At 39.9% G+C, this 16,715-nt stretch overlaps 2 protein-coding genes across 7 annotated transcripts in view; both read left to right on the top strand.

The window, feature by feature from the left end:
- Eef1akmt2 (EEF1A lysine methyltransferase 2) overlaps nucleotides 1-455 on the top strand; it is a 29,536-nt gene extending 29,081 nt beyond the window's left edge. For 4 of the 5 annotated variants that reach the window (XM_036196156.1, XM_036196136.1, XM_036196146.1 and 1 more), the window contains one exon: nucleotides 27-138. In XM_036196156.1, the coding sequence (XP_036052049.1) occupies nucleotides 27-121 (95 nt within the window). In that variant the 3' untranslated portion in view covers nucleotides 122-138. Of the gene's footprint in view, nucleotides 1-26 lie in introns of all 5 variants that reach the window. The other variant, XM_036196126.1, reaches the window with a different exon arrangement.
- The window catches only part of Fam53b (family with sequence similarity 53 member B), a 119,777-nt gene continuing 103,217 nt past the window's right edge, over nucleotides 156-16,715 (top strand). Inside the window, exon 1 of one of the 2 annotated variants that reach the window (XM_036196075.1) lies at nucleotides 156-211. The gene's annotated coding sequence lies outside the window, so the exon portion shown is untranslated. Of the gene's footprint in view, nucleotides 212-16,237; nucleotides 16,690-16,715 lie in introns of those variants that run through there. The other variant, XM_036196066.1, reaches the window with a different exon arrangement.

Genomic DNA, 16,715 nt, shown 5'->3' with positions numbered 1-16,715 from the left:
CAGATATTTTACTTTTTGTTTTATAGGATTTGAATTTTTTGAAGAGCTGCCAACACCCAAGTTCAGTTTTGGAGGTAGATCTGGAAACACTGTAGCAGCTTTGGTTTTTCAAAAAAAGTGAGACTTCCTTGGACAAAGTCAGTTAGTTTTCTTGAAGAAACTGTACAGCAAAGTAAACCTGATACGAAGAAGCAAGTGCCAATAGTGCTTAGTAAGTACCCAGGCTTAGCAAATGCCAGTAGTGCTTAGTAAGCACTAAGTCTGCACAGACTGAGTACAGATAATGGGGTGGTGGGAAACCACAAGAATGGGAATCAGCATTTAGATGTCAACTAAGAATAATGTAAAATCGTATTTTGTATTTGACATATAAATATTTTTCTTGTGTTTTAAGGCAGTTTTCTGTAACTATTAAACAATTGAAAGCCTCAAGGCAGTAAATGAATTTACAGAAAGCATCTATTCTTGTTTTTTTGTGCCTTAGTAAAAATTGAATTGAAAATGGCTATTTATGAAGACTCAACCAAACTGTTTCAAGGCCAGAATAGTTAAAACTTTTCTTCATGAGTTATAGGGTATGAATTATGGTAAGCAATGCCATTTTGTTGTTAGCTGGGAGAACTTCCTGATTGTCATGTTATTAAGCAAAATCAGAGAAATTGATGAATTATTTTTAGTTATTTATTTTTGAGATAATGTCTTACTGTGTAGCCCTGGTTGGCCCAGAACTGAGAGATCCACCTGCCTCTGCATCCCCAGTGTTGAGATTAAAGGTGTGCACCACCACACTGGTAACTCTAGTCTTTATCCTGTGAAGGATAAATGGGTAGTTTAAGGAAAGAGAATTAAGGACTATTTAGCCCCATGTTAACTAATGATGTTACAGTAAATCATTGAGTCCCCCTGGTATTTTCACAAAGAATTGCTTGTTTATGTATAGGAGAGCTGTAGCCAAGAGTGAAGACACTTTTGCAAGTCCAGACAGTAACAGGTGAAGCCAAGATTCTTTGTTGGGTCTGGCTGACTCTAGAATCCTTCTTCAAGCATAGTCTACCTCTCAGGTGCCAAATATCTGTCTTTATAGCATCTAAGTCAGTGCTACATAGAAAATCCAGGTGGGCACTTACTTTTAGGAGGTATATAGGTAGCCCTTTGTTAGTGTTGATCACCAACAACTAACTGGCTAGTGATGGTCTGTGGACTTTGATAATTGTGAGTCAGCCACCTGAGTCTCATGACATCCATTATGACTCTTTACTATCTGTTTTGAAAGACTGTCCTTTACCAGGAACTGAATTTGAAGCAAGACATGACACACCTGTAATCTTAACACTCAGGAGGCTGAAGGAGGAGGAACTGGAGTTAAAAGCTTGGGCTACACAGTAAAACCTTTTCTCCAAAAAAAGAAAAAAAATGTTGAGGAAATTGCCATGTAGAAGACCTGACTTCAGATCCCTAGCACCTATGTAAAGTGCTGTGTGTAGCAGCATGTGCTTATAATCTCAATGCTCCTGAGCAGAGACAAGAGGATTCCCTGAGCCTTGATGGCCAGGCAGCCTAGCTGTGAATCAGTTGGCTCCAGGTTCATTGAGAACCCATCTCAAAAAGGAAAGTTAAGAACAATTGAGAAAGATACCCTGTTGTTTTGCATTCAATACAGTGGCTACACCTTAAGCAACTGCTATCCCAACTGGCAATTGCAACTCCAGCAGCAGTTTGGATGCTCCACAGCCAGGCAGGAATTCTGTCCCTCAGGCACCGGCTCTATCACGGCTGCTAAAGGAAACTATCGAAATCTCTATTCTTCCTTAGAACTCAAGATTCAAAGGTTGAGGTGAAATCCTGACTCAGAGAGGCTGACCTTCTCTCCTTGTTCACATCTCCTGAGAACGGGCCATCCTTCTGCTCAGTTCCCACTAAAAAATCATCGTTACACTTAGTCCCTTCCTACTACTTTCTGTCAGCTAGTTGCTGGCTCAGCCTCCTGACCCCAGGTTAATTTTGTTTAATGAAACAAATGTAACACATCTTTGTATCGTTAACAAAGGCAGCAGAAACAGTTGTAACACACCTTTACACAGTTAAAATAATATTCCACAAAATACCTAAAGACTTCTGGCTTCTACATACACATCCATGGGAAATGGATACACGTGCAAGCATACACACACAAAAGAAAAGTGAAAACTGAACTTGTTATTCATTTTTCTGTAGAACTTTGAGGGATGTAGATACAAGGGGCTCGATCTGAGAACTGGTTTATCTGGAGGGCATTTATATATTGCAAAAGGTAAAGTGTATCTTTTATTTATATCTGATATTTAAGGAAACTCTATTTGGGACAATATTTTAGTATTGGAATCTTAATGTAATTTTTTTTTTTTTTTAAATTATGTAGTTTTTGGGTTGCTGGATGTCTCAGGAGTTATGAGCACTCTGCTCCTGCAGAGGACCTGAGTTTTTACACAAAACCCATGTGGCTCACACCATCTGTTACTCCAGTTTGTAGGGATCCAATACCCTCTCTTCTAGCATCCTTGGGCAGTAGACAGGCGTGTAGTACATAGACATTCATGTAGGCAAAATACCTGCATATGTAAAATAAATAAAATATTATATAATTAAAATATTATAACTTTTGATGATTTTTCAGCTTTTTTGGGTTTCAAACCCTTTTTTTATGGTAAATATTCTTCTAGTATTTAGCCTAGTCCAGCATTAGATGGTTGTTGTTCTGAGGCGATAGAGGAGGACAAGCCTGTAACTCAGGTCAGCATAACCATTAAGGCTACCACTCAAGGCCATGCGCTTGTTAGGCAAGCACTTTACCACTGAGCTAAATCCCCAACCCTCCACTTGTCTTTTCAAGATTTGGAGACAGTTACATGGACTTTGAACAAAAATAATGATTTTGGAATAGCTTTTATTTTAGAATGCAAAATGTGAGAAATTACTTTAAAATATGTATAATTTAAGCTTTTCAGAAAATTGTGCTTTCTGAGATATGGGATCTTTTTAGTGTATCTGAACACATATATGCAAGTGCATAGGCATGCACATGTGGAAGGCAAAGGGAGACTAAGAATCGTTTTGTGGTTATTTTTTTGAGACAGGATCTCTCTATTTAGTCCTGGCAGTCCTAGAACTCACTATGTAGACCAGGCTTTGAACTCAGAGAGATCTGCCTGCCCCAGTCTCTGGATCAGGTGCTGGGATTAAAGGCAAGTGCCTCCACAACAGGCTCCAGTATCTCCTTCTATTGCTGCCTTGTTTTGCCTTCCTTATTTATTTCCTTGATTCAGGGTCTCTTACTGAATTTCCTTGATTCAGGGTCTCTTACTGAACCTGAAGCTCAGTGTTTGAGCTAGGTAGCTGGCCAGCAAGTTCTACGGACCTGCCTGTTTGCATCTGCCAGCTCTGGAGCTCCAGGCACATGCAGCCATACCTGGCTTTTGCACAGGTGCTGGGAATTCCAACTCACGTCCTCATGCTTGTACAGCATGCATTGTATTCACTGAGCCACCTCCCTAGCCACAGTCTTTACACTGTAGATACATACTGTCTTAGAATATATTGAGGTGATTTTTTTTTAAAAATAATAACAGGTATTCCAAATTTGTCTTTGGTTTCAAAAATAACAGTAATTGACATAGCAAGTTCCAATCCAGCTGGGACTACTTAGTGAGAGCTTGTCTGAAATAAATAATTAAATAAGTAGAAGTAAGTACTCTTAGACTTTTAAGTGGGTAAATTTGAAGTGTTATTAAGCATCAACCCAACAAATCACTTTCTGTGTGAGCAGGCTGAGTCTGACTCACAGTTAGCCTGGGATATGTCTGTTGATATTGATTGAGTCCCTTTGTGGGACATATTTATTCTTCTTGCAAAGGTAGAGGCTTTCTTTTTTTTCTTTCTTCTTTTTCCACTATGGAGCTATTGATAAAGCTTAAGAAAAGGACTTGTCATTTCTTCTTAGCACTCAAGCCAGCCCTTTAATGATTAAAGTCAGAATAAATAGAAATTAGTATTTTCAAATACTACCAAACTTAAAAGCCTGGTCACCAAATATCTCTAAGTTTATGAAATAAACTATAAACTATATAAACTTTTAAAGCTTAGTAATGTTAAACTCTGTTTTTAAAATTTTATTTATTTTATTTTATGTGCATTGGTGTTTGCCTGCATGTATGTCTATGTGAGGATGTCAGATCTCCTGGAACTGGAGTTACAGACAGCACCATGTGGGTGCAATTCAGGAATTGAACCTGAATCCTTTCGAAGAACAGCCAACATTCTTAGCCACTGAGCCCCATCTCTCCAACCCCGTATTGTTAACTCTTTTTTGAGGGGTGGGGGGTTTCAAGACAGGGTTTCTCTGTGTAGTTTTGGTGCCTGTTCTGGAGCTTGTTCTGTAGACCAGGCTAGCCTTGAACTCACAGAGATCTGCCTGGCTCTGCCTCCTGAGTGCTAGGATCAAAGGTGTGCACCACTGCTAAAGTGTGCACTACCACCACCGGCTTTGTTAACTCATAAATATGTGGATACATGAATGAAATGATACAGTTACAAAAAAGGGGCAGCACGTGATGTAATGATGACTGTGGTCTGTGGGTAAGAAACTGGAATTGTAGCTTCATTTCATCAGAAGACATTTTGAGGAAACTTGTTTGAAATGCAAACCAGAACTGGGGCATTTTGCAGTGATGCTGCTACAGCACAACAGGCATATCTGTAGGAAGCACACGGCCACAGGAAACCTCCAGGTCCAGAGGGAATCAGGCCTGAATGCTGCAGGTAGTTGGTCAGGCTCCACAACTTAACAAATAGAAAGTATTGAGAACATTTTGTTTTAATCAGGTATTCAAGTTGGAGTTTCTTTTGGGAACTGACACTTTGGTCTGTGATTCAAACCTGACACTAGCTTAACTAAAGCCATTTTAAAATAAGTACAAATTGTACTTGATTCCCCCCCCCCCCCTTGTAGTAACAAGCTTATTTTTCTTCTTGTTCCTCTCCAATGTGCATGCAATCTTCTATTAGAGAAAAGAAGGGAGCCAAACATATATAAAAGACCTTAATATCTTTTATACATTTGTAAAATTTCTGTACCACTGCAGTGTACCACTGCATGCTGACAGGGTTCATTCTCATTCCAGTAGAAACCTCAGTTTTTGAGGCACATACATAATTTTTTTTTAAAAATTTTTATTTCTTTCCTCTCGTTCTTTTTGAGACAAGGTCTCATGTAATCTAAGCAAGCTTTGACCCTCCGTTGCAGCTGAGGATAGCCCTGAACTCTGATCCTTGATCTTTCTGCCTCAACCTTCTGTGTTGGGATTATAGGAGTTTGCTACCACACCCTGCTCAAACTATGCAATTTTCCCACTTTATAGATTTGTGTCTATATATACATAGTATGACTGTATCTGACTTTCTTTCTGTCTGGTGGCCTACATTGAAAATAAGAACAAATACAAACAGTTTGTCTCCAAGGGAGAGACCTAAGTTTTGACTTCCTGTTTTTGCCTCTGTGAACTAGGATCTATCTTTTGCAGAAACATTGTTCAGTTTTCAGGGCAAGAGACCAAGTGTCTTGTATTGCACAGTAGTAACCACTCCAGTTAATTGCAAGGGTATGGATGGCCTCTGAAAGGATCTTGTCCTTTTTTACTGGAAGAAGGCTGCCACAACTTAGAGCTTGGTTGTGGGAAGCAAGGAACACAGATTTAAAGACACACTGGGGGAAAAAAATTTAAAAATCCTTATCATTTCTTTTGGTTAGGCAGAAAACAGAGATGTCCTTAGATGAAGGGTGAATGCAGGAACATGTCTTATTAACAGTTAATAGAAGAAAATTAATGCTAATTTATTCTTCATACACACCATGCAATTTGTTAGAAAGTAAAGGAATAGTTTGAAATTCTTTGGTCAATTGATGGATTCCTATGTTAGGGGCATAGAAATGAAACTCAACATTAAGCAGACAAATACCCAAGCCCACAGGCTACATAAATGCTGAATAAAACCAGCTCTACAATGGAACTCTGAAAAGCACCGGGTACCAGGCCTAATGAATGATTGAATATGACCTTAGCAAAATCCCTGGAGTGTTGTTGAAAGATCATTCATTTCCAGCTTAGATGTCAAGATGGGCTCTAGTAACCAGGAAAAAAAGGGAGCTTGAGTGGGTACTTACTGAGTTTTAAAAATCTTTATAACACAGTGAGTTAGACTAATCATTAAAAGGGCTTCTCTAGCGGAATTTCAAGCTATCACTGTGTGGACTTGGAGCTTAGGCCCAGGGAAGCCAAATTAAAAGGATAAGAATAACTTCTAAGACAAGACTATATCAGTATTCTGCTTTTGTGGAGTAGAACTTCAAAAACCGGGGATGTATGAGCCAATGGAATGTACTTTTGTCATGCTGATAGTGTTGTGAGAAAGACTGAAGACTAAGCAACCCATTGTATCTGTAAATTACTGCCTAGTAAGTAATAGAGCAAGCCATAAAACCCTCATGTCTAGTTTTCATTTTTTAGAGGAAACTATTTTCTTGTTTTCCTGAAGAAATGGCACATTTTTAAAAACAATTTTTAAATTTTTTCTTCATTTGTCTCTGTAAAAATTGGCATTTGGGTGAGTGCCCATGTAGGTCAAAAGAAGAGCATGTTGGATCTCGTGGAATTGGAGTTACAGGCAGTTGTGAGCTACCTTGTGTGGGTGCTTAGAACCAAACTTCTGTAAGAGCAGGGAGTGCTACTAACTGCCGAGCCACTTGTCTAGCCCTGTGTTATATTTTTACATGTTGTTGCTATTACTATATCAGAAAATGATAAATCAATCTAATTTTTTTATTGTGCATAGTGCTTGGAAGCTACTTTTTAAAAAAAATCTCTCCGTTTTCCCCAAGCCATAAACGTTAGCACATGATCCAGCAATTATATATCCTAAAGAATATCAGAGTAGCTTAGAAAGAAATATGAAATACTCCAGTTGACTAGGGGTCTTCACTGATGCACTGTGGATGAAATAGTTTGTTGTCAGGGACAGTAGCAGAGTAGAAACTGAACTGGGCTGGTTCCTGCTGTTGCCTCTCTTGCTGCTTTTGGAAGGAAAGAGGAAGAGGCTAAATGTAGATGAGTGTGGGTGCTTCAAGTTCAGATTTGCTTCCTAACCCCTTGCTAATATGAAAATGTCAGGCCTTTGTTCCTGTCTAATTTTAGTACATCCTGGCTGAAAAAAATATTAGGATGATTTCCAACCATGGAACTTGGAGAGGCGGGACACAGGGAGGAAGAGTGGAGGAAAGAGCAGTTTATATTCCATATCCGCCTGCCTTTCTGTGACAGCATCTAGTCCTTACTTAGTCTGTTGATTTGCTGAGGAAATAAATTTGAAGCAATGGTAATTAGGTTTTCCTTCCATATTTTCTGTAGAAGCCTCATTGGAGTTTGGATGGAGAAAATTATAGTATGGTATTTAATAGACTTTTGCATTGTCTGAGTTAAAGAGCCATGCACAAGCTTTGGGAGGAAAGCCTAGAGCTGTGAGGGATAACTTATGTTTGTCATTTATAAAGGGAACATTGGAGATGTTTCAGTGAACCTGCTTTTATACTGTTGTTTTGAATGAGAGTAATATTTATTATTTTTGAGTAGTTATAAGTAAGACACAGTTTTGATGTGTTTATCCCCTTGCAAACCATAGCAGGCTTAGAAGGAAAGCTCTGATTCTGTGGAAAAAGCTTCTTGAGTCAAATGATTGATAATATAGTTTGCTAAAGAGATAGGATAAAGTCCCACATAGACTTTTAGTTGTGCCAATTATTATGGTTATTGTTAAATTAAAAAGTAATTAACTAGATTAAACTGAAAGGCCATATTATTAGTATCTTACCTCACTATCAAGTAAACTTTTTTCAAAGGTTTGTTCATTTAGTGAGGCAGCTTTCCTATGGGCTGCTCCTATGGTAAAGATGCTACAGAAACAGAAGAGATCATTTTGTTCATTCTGTTTGACTAAGGACTTGAAACAAAAGAAATAGGTTATTTTTGAATTGGAAATTTAGTTGACCTTTCTTGGTTCCTTTCGTTGAATGATTATAGATAGTTTGTGTTTAAAGTCTGTTAAAGAGGGCTAGGAGTGAAGCTTTTTGGTACAGTTCTGGTCTGGCATGTTTAAGGTCTTGGATTTCTCTCCAGTACCACAAAGTCAGTGGCTCAGTCAGTCAGTGAATCTGTTGTGTAGAAGAGTAAGAATCAAAGGGATTGGTTCTAGAGAAACCGCTTTCCTTTCTTTTATAAGTCATGCACATTCTGTAGATAAACTTGCCGGGTGGTGGTGGTAATGCACAGCTTTAATCCCAGCACTCTGGAGGCAGAGACAGGTGGATCTCTGTGAGTTCAAGGCCACCCTTGTCTACTGGGTGAGTTCCAGGACAGCCAGGGCCACACAGAGAAACCCTGTCACAGGAAAAAAATAAAAAGGTAAACTTTAAGAAAAAAAAAATGTTTTGTTTATTTGGTGCATGCACATGCATGTGTGTGTATATACATGTTGGTGTGGATGTGCTGTCTCAAGTACATGGGCCCCAGAGATCAGGTCATCAGGATTGGTGGCAGGCACCATTTCCCATAGAACTGTACTGTACTTTTAAGTTCCTTCCTACTCCTGCAGCTCAGATACCATAATACTATAAACTGGGTGGTCTAAAATGCAGCCATTTCTTTCTCAGAGTTCTAGAAGCTGGAATTCCAAAGTGCTGGCAAGGTACCATCACCATTGCTTTTTTACATTTATTTATTGTGTGTGTGTGTGCGTGCGTCCCAAGGATTGGATTCAGATTGTCAGGCTTAGTGGCTGGCACCTTTACCCACTGCACATCACCATGCCTGTCCCCAGGTTTGTTTTATCTTGTTCCTTTGCTTGTAGGTGGCTGCTATTTGTATGTTCACATGACCTCTGTGTGTGAAAAAGAACAAATACACAACCTCTCAGGGTCTCTGTGTAAGGGCACTGATCTCATGACTCTCCTAACCCTGGTTTTTTCATAATGGCCTCAACTACAAATACTATTGCATTGGGGCTTAGGGCTTTAATGTATGGTTTTAGGGAAGGAACCAGCAAAAAATCCCTAAAAACTAGGATTGAATGAACAAGGCCTACAAAATAGGTTTCTAATATATATGAGGACATTATACACTTTATTCACTAAGTATCAGTTGCTGGGTAGCTTGATGGCTCTTAAACCAAGGTATCTGTCTATTAAAAAGATGTGTATGCCTATGTAATAAAATATTTGAAGCGAATGAATTTTTTTTAATCTGAAAAAACTTGTGCTTGGTGACTGAATGTTTCTGATATATGTGTGATTATTCAGTTTGTATTCATTTGACCATAGAGATGACTTGACCAATAAATTTAGAAATTTGCATCTTATTGTTTAGTCTGCTTCCATCTTATATGTAGAACAGTAAGATTAAGATGAGGTCCAAGGAACAATCATGATACTCTAATGAATTTTCCTCTGATTCCTCTGCGCACAAAATGCAAGCAACTGAATACTCCCAGATGACCCACTTTGTCACTCTAAGGCCTTGGGCTTTGAGATGCTTCTCTTCTGCAGCAGAGACTCGAGTCGAATTTGTGGGTCTGTCCTTTTGTACCTCCTGTCTAGGTGGCCTGTCAGTTTGTCATGTAACTGCTTATCCTGCTAATGAAAAAGGCTTTTTTGTTTTGGTGGTGCTGTGGCATAAACCCTAGGGCTTTGGGCCTGTAAGGCAAGCATTCTACCATTGAGCCCATCTCAGCCCAGAAACTGAACTTTGTTATATCATGTCATGCTTAGCTAAGGTGGCACTACTGTCTGTCCACTTCTTTGAAGCAGGCTTGATAGGGTGGAGAGAACCAGGTGTGGACTCTACCCAGCAGGGCTGTGAACATTACAAAGGTACTTGGCAAGCAGCTTAGTGCCAGATAAATACTCTTTTCTCCAAGAACCCTTCTTCCCATTGGAACTAAAAGGTGAATCATTAGGATTTTACCCCTCAGTGCTACCACCTTAATGTACTCAGTTCCACTGAAAGGTGTTTGTATTGTAGGAGTGATTAAATGAGTGTTGAGGAGTAAGAGAAAGAGCATCTGGAAAGGTAGGCCTTTCCAAACATCTTTGAAATAATTCTGCGTGCACACCTTTAATCCTAGCATTTGGGAGGCAGAGGCAGGTGGATCAGTGAGTTCCAGAACAGCCAAGGTTACATGTTCCTTAGCCTCTAACTTGGACTGTGCTGAAGCACCTTCTTACTTAGTAAGAGAATGAAGAGTAAATGCCACCATGCTGGATTTGTAGATATTTTCCCGTGTTTCAGAGTGCATGGAAAAACACCTTTCAGATTGAGAACATATGAACTTTTAAGTAGTAATAAATGGTAAGAAGTGTAGATGTGGTGGTGAAAATGTTAGTGTGAATGTATTTGAACTGAAAACAAATGGGCAAGGTTACTGCACTTTTCTTCATTAAATCTGAGGCAAGGCATGATTCCGAAGGTTACCAAATAGGGATGGATGCTGGGACTCATGAGAATAGAGTTGGTCTTGGGTTTTACTGGCTAGTTAAGACGCAGTGGACTGACATGCTACGGTTAGTTTCTACTTCATATCATCCAGGCTTAATTTCTTTCTTTCTTTTTTTTCTTTTTAAAGATTTGTTTATTCATGTATTTTTATGTAAGTTGCATGTACGCCTGCATGACAGAAGAGGGATCAGATCCCATTACAAATGGTAGTAACCCACCATGTGGTTGCTGGGAATTGAATTCAGGACCTCAGGAAGAGCAGCCAGTGCTCTTAACCACTGAGCCAGCCGCCCAGGCTTGATTTCTTTGACTTAAGTCACATTTCTTTCCCTGCTGTAAGTTAACTGCCATTTATATTATTTGATGTTGAGTAATGGTATTTATCCAATCTGTCCTTGGTTTATGCTGGAATTGACAGTGGAGTATGTGAAGGAGCTGGGATCCACTTTCTTAAGCTAGTCTAGAAAGCATGACTTCAGTCTTCTCGTTGACGGTTAGGTGTTTCAGAGTGCCTGACATCATCTGTAGGACTGTCAGACCTAAGCCCTGCTGCTTTTTCTAGTTGACCCCGAGAAGTTTGAAACCTCTTTTAGTTATCCCACTCCCAATCTTGCTATGTAGTTCTGACTGCTTAGAATTCACTGTGTAGATTAGACTGGCCTCAAACTCACAGGGAGTTTCCTGCCTCTGCCTCCCTACTTCTGGGATTATAAACCTGTGAAGTTAATTGTAGGTTTTCAATTTTGTTTTTTCCGTGAGCATCACTATAGTCCTGGCTGCCTCAGCTTTCCAAGTTTTGGGATTATAGGTAATTGCTACTGTTCCCAACAAGTATTTGTACCATTTTAAAGAAATTTCTTTAAAGCTTGACATGTTTTTAGAACAGACTATGATCAAGGTGGTTTAACAGAACAGTGGTTGACTAACCTGGCTTTTACCAAGTCTTGAGATTTTTTTTTTTTCTTTTTGTCCCTCAACTATAAATTTATTCTTTAAAACAGGAAGTCAACTTCTCTTTCATACTAGTTATCTCCCTGCCCCCTTCACCTCCCCCATAATACCAGGGATCAAACCTAGGACTTCATGAGTGCTGATCAAGCACTCTACCACTGAAACTAACCCCTCCCTCTGTAGTCATATCCATCCCTTTATGTTTCAGGTGTGGATGCACTACACCTTCAGGAGCACTCAAACAAAACTGGTAGGGAAGAAAAACAAAGAACCAGGTGAATGTCATCCCTCTTAAAATGACAGGTGTGAATGAAAACAGAAGACCGTAGCTTTTGAATACAGCAGATTGGCAAACTGCTGCTGAGGACAGGGAAGAGCTTGCAAGCTGGGTGGATGTTCTCATGGTGCTCCAGTCCCTCCAGGTTAGACCCAGACACAAAATTTCCCCCTTCATATTTTAAATCCAAAGGATTCAGGATTAGATTGTATATTTAAACTCTGGTAAATCATGAACTATACCTGGTTCCTCGATAATGAATGGAAAGTGTCCTTTTGAAGGAAATAGGAAGGATATCAGTAGTTTTTAGCTTATCAGTATGTCCAAATTAAATTAGGTTTACCTTGAGGCAGTGACTTATATGAGAGACTCAAACAGAGAAAAACAGTTTTGGTTTGTATTGCAAATACTAAATGGATTTTAAAGAATAAGAAAAAGCTTGAAATGGTTTTTACTTGAAAACAGGACATGTGAATATAGTTCGGGAGTATAGTTGAGATATTTTCTAGGTTAAACATAGGGCAATATGAAAATACTGTGCCTTGTTTTTAGCTATGTTTTTGGTGGAGTAGTAGGCATGTTGTAGATGGCTAGTTGTGTGGTAGTGACACTAAAGTCTACTTCAGTGGCCATACATACATCAGAGCATATGTTTTTATTCATCTTTTAACAATTATTTACTTCTATGTGTATGAATATTTTGCCCGCATGTATATATGTGCACTATGTGTGTGCTTGGTGCCTGTGGAGGCCAGAAGAGGGCAGAGCCACCATTAAATGGTGGAAATTGAACCCAGGTCCTCTGCAATAGCAATAAGTGCTCTAAACTGCTGAATAATCTCTCCAGCCCCCTAGATTTTGTTTTTGAAGCTTAATATTGGAATAATAAGATTGGTTTAGTAAGTTTTCATATACTAGTAAATGAATACTGTTATTACACTTTTTCCTTTTTATTTACTGTGAATATACTTCAGGGCCTGCTTTTTGTCCCTATGTTTTCTTATAGCATATAATAATAAAAGTCACTAGGAATTTTAAAAAAAGATATACTGAATTGTTTTAATTTTCAAGTTTTAACTCTCACTCTGTTCTTTTTAGCTTTTAGCTTGCCTTACCCAGAGGTCTTCTATCCAATGAGTTGCAAGCGTGACATTTGCTGTGTTTTCAGCACCTGCCAACTTGGAAACCAGGGTTTGTGCTTAGGACATAGGCTTACAACCCACACTTTGTGGTGCACAATGCCGTCCCAGCTGGCATGCTTTCGTACCTCAATGGTGCTAGACATTCGGTTACAAAGCCGCACAGCTTCACGTGCAGATTTCAATAGTCATTCCTCTCCAAACTGCTTTCAACTTTTATTTTGTATCCCAGGAGTGAGATTGGTATCATTAAATTCACTGCTGTGGTTATTTTTCAATGAAAATAAATTTGGTTTATTCTTGGATTAAAAATACAGTTTTTTTTCTTTAAGAATCAAAATGCTTCAAAATTAGCTAAAATATCATGCTTTATATATCAAGCACATAAATATTATAGCCCTAAAGTTGTAACTTATTTTCATAGGTGGATAAGCAGCACAGGAAAGAACAAAAAGATTAATGTAAAGTGTTTCATAGGTAGGGCTATTAGTTGTAATTCAATTTAGATGTGGGAAAAATTGCAGAATTTTTCTGAGTAAGATCCACATATGAAAATTGCCCCATGATGGGCTCAGAGTTTTGGCCTTTAATTCTGACCAAAAACTTTACATATTTTTCCAAAGAAGTATTTTCTATCAACTTGCTTTCAGTAGCCAATCTCTTTGAAAACATTTCAGGTGGATTTGGTGATGTCTGTCTTTCCATAATCTATTATAAGCAATTTTAAAAGGTTTTGCTTTAAAAAAAAAAAAAAAAGGTCTTTTCAGATGTAGAAAGAACAGTGTGAAATGTGAGTGACTGGCTTTTAATACAACAGTGTGACAGAGAGACGCAGTGGCTTTTAGAAGCTGAATAAAGGGTTGGTACACAAGCATCTGCATACTGCTATTGGGCCCAGTGTATAACATGTCTGACATTTGTTTAGTTCACTTTGTTAGTCTAACTGAATTCCTGTGGTTAGTTATTCTCTTATAATTTTTAGTGGTGTACTCTTAGACATAGGTACAGTTAGATGTGAAACTGAACAGTTACTGGCACCAACTCAAACTTCAAAGCTTAGTTCTTTGTTGCTTGAACGTCACACTGATCTGGTTCTAAAGGCATAAAAATAAAACACCCACTAACTGCCTTAGACACTCCTTAGTATATATCAAATGCAACCTTTACCCTCTCCTCCACAGATGTGCTTAGGTGAACACTTCTTTAGCTTGTTGATACAAGTTATAGTTGGTTACACCCTTTCTTAATAAAATACACCCTTATTGTCTCCTGTTGCTTAAGAGCTGTAAGCTTGGAATTGGGGAGCTGTAACAGTGATACTCAGTGAAGGATACATGATGCATACTGCACACACAAATAGCCCTCTATTTGCTAGTCCTCCTTTTGGGGGAAAGCCAAAAGAACCAGTATTGCTTTATCCCGGGTCTCATACTAGTCTTAGAGTAAGAGACTAAGTAATCCTTGCATTTTATATTTTCTGGGGTGTTGCATGGTTTTAATCAAGTTAGTTTTTATTCAGGATAATGGCAGAGTTACAAGTGGTTGTTTTTTAGATTTGTGGACTTATTTCTGAATTGGCCTATGAATTTGTGTTTAGGTGTCTGGTAGTACTCTAAATCTGGTTCTGATTTGGTTGACTATTTAAGCATGAACAAAGGTAGACAGTTGAACTCCCCTCCCTCTTCCCGGCTGCTGCTTACCTAATCTTAAATTCAGTTGACTGGCTTTGTGTCTATTCTGAATTAAAACTTTAATACAACAGCCTCGTGGACAGGGCTTTTTATAATAAAGAGCCATCACATTTAACATTAAGAATCAAATATGTGGTAACTTTTATGGAAGAATGACATAAGCCTCAATGCATATGTCTTTTTAGTCTTGAAGATTGAGAGTTAGACACCAACATTGGTTAGTTCAGCTCCTTAAGCAGTTTTAGTCCTAGGTACGAAAGGCTAAGAACCAGAAAAACAGGCTGCTTAGGCTTGGAAAAGGAGGTGGTGGAGCAAAGAAGCTGCCCATAACCCCCATCTTTGGAATTTCATGAGACTAACATGGTTCTGAAAGCCACAAGAATAATGGTTGCTATAATTGTTTCCAGGCGTAGGACCCCTGGCATCTTGATTTTTTTTTAAGTTGACCCGATGAACTAGTAATTGCAGGGATAAACTGAATGTTTGCCAGCAGGAGTCACTCTAGGCCTCCCAATAAAAAGTTAGTGCATTAAATTGTCCTTAGAGCACTTGGAGGCTAAGGTAATAGTACTGAGGTGAGGTGGCCTTCTGGAAAGGAAGTGATATTAAGTGTACCTTCTTTTTACAGAATACATGGTTCTTACTCCTTTCAAAATTGGCCCATAACATGTTTTAAAAAAGAAAATAGTGTATTTCTTACACTATATATGAGTGTCTTTGTATTCTGTATATTAGGACACGTTTGACTTCCTTGGGGTGATCTGATTGTGTTCCCATCCTCTCTCTGAGGTGAACAGACTTCTTAATCTTATGGCAAAATCTCTGGAATGAACTTTAGTAAGTCTAAATGAGGTTAGCTCATGCTTTTCTGAAAAGAATAGGTACAGTGTGGTGACAAACTGAAATATTTCAGCAATAGCCATGAAATCTAATAGTTTCCCAAGTGCACACAAACTCAAAAAGTTAATTGTTCATTTATGTTTGATACTGGGATTTCAACATTGGATTAAAACCAATTAAATGTTCCTAGAAGCAACAGAAAAAGTTTCCTGATTTATGAATAGAACCATTCAAACGGTGCAGACACAATCCATGTAAAGTAATGAGGTGTTTTGTTTTTTTGGCAAAGGGGAACACAAAACAGGCAAAGGGACTTAGAAAAACAACTCTAAAAGTCTCTTTTTGGATACAAGGTTAATGACACACATCAGCAGGAAGGAGTGATAGGAAATCTAGGGCTTCGTTATACAAGGAACATAGTCCCCTCCCCCAGGTGAGCTGCACAATGAAAATACCCTGCTTATTCTATCAGGGTTACATTCCTGCACTTAAGTCAACATCCTAAGTTACAGAACTAAACATGCCCTGCCTCTGCTTAGCAACCGCAAATCCTTCCTTCGCCAGTTGCATGTATTTTGGATGTGGCATCCGAAGTACAAATTCCTCTATTTCGATCGCACCCAAAGTCAGGAACAGTGCTTTATTATCCTAAAGTGTGGCCGCTCCAGGGCCCTCCCCCACCCCCTTGCGGTCCTGTTCGCCCTAGATGGGATCCCTTTTAAACTGCGAAGCCTAACCCGGAAGCTGGCAGTCCGAAGCCCGCACGGCCTGGGTTTCTGTCCTGACTCGTGCGGGGCTGTTTCCCGCGGCCGGGGCTTCCAGGCGCGGGGGACATGCGGTGCGGGTTCGCTGGACACCCGGCAGCCCTGCCCGAGGCGCGCCGCGACCCCCCTACTCCCCGCCCACCGGCGGCTGCGCGCACTGCACCTCGTAGCGGCACGCTGGGCGCCCGGGCCGCGACGCCGCCCGCACAGCGCCGCTGAGTTCACGCAGCCGCGGTCGGGCGGCCCGGCGGCAGCACTGGCGGCCTGGCCGAGGCCAGTTAAAGGGACGAGTTGCAAACAGTTCAGGAAGTGACAAGTCGATTTCCTCCTCCCCGGGAGCCGCTCGGTACAAAGCGCTCGGCGCAGGCAGGAGAGCGTGCGCACGGCGGACGCGGGCGGGCAGTCCGGACGACTTGGCGAGTGCTAGCAGTGACGGCCCGTCCGGCGCGCACAGTAAGCGACCCGGCTAGGCGACCGCG

The sequence above is a fragment of the Onychomys torridus genome, chromosome 1 (assembly GCF_903995425.1).
Source record: "Onychomys torridus chromosome 1, mOncTor1.1, whole genome shotgun sequence".
Taxonomy (NCBI): Eukaryota; Metazoa; Chordata; class Mammalia; order Rodentia; family Cricetidae; genus Onychomys; species Onychomys torridus.
The sequence above is the reverse complement of the archived record's forward strand: the minus strand, read 5'-3'. Positions and strand labels throughout refer to the sequence as shown.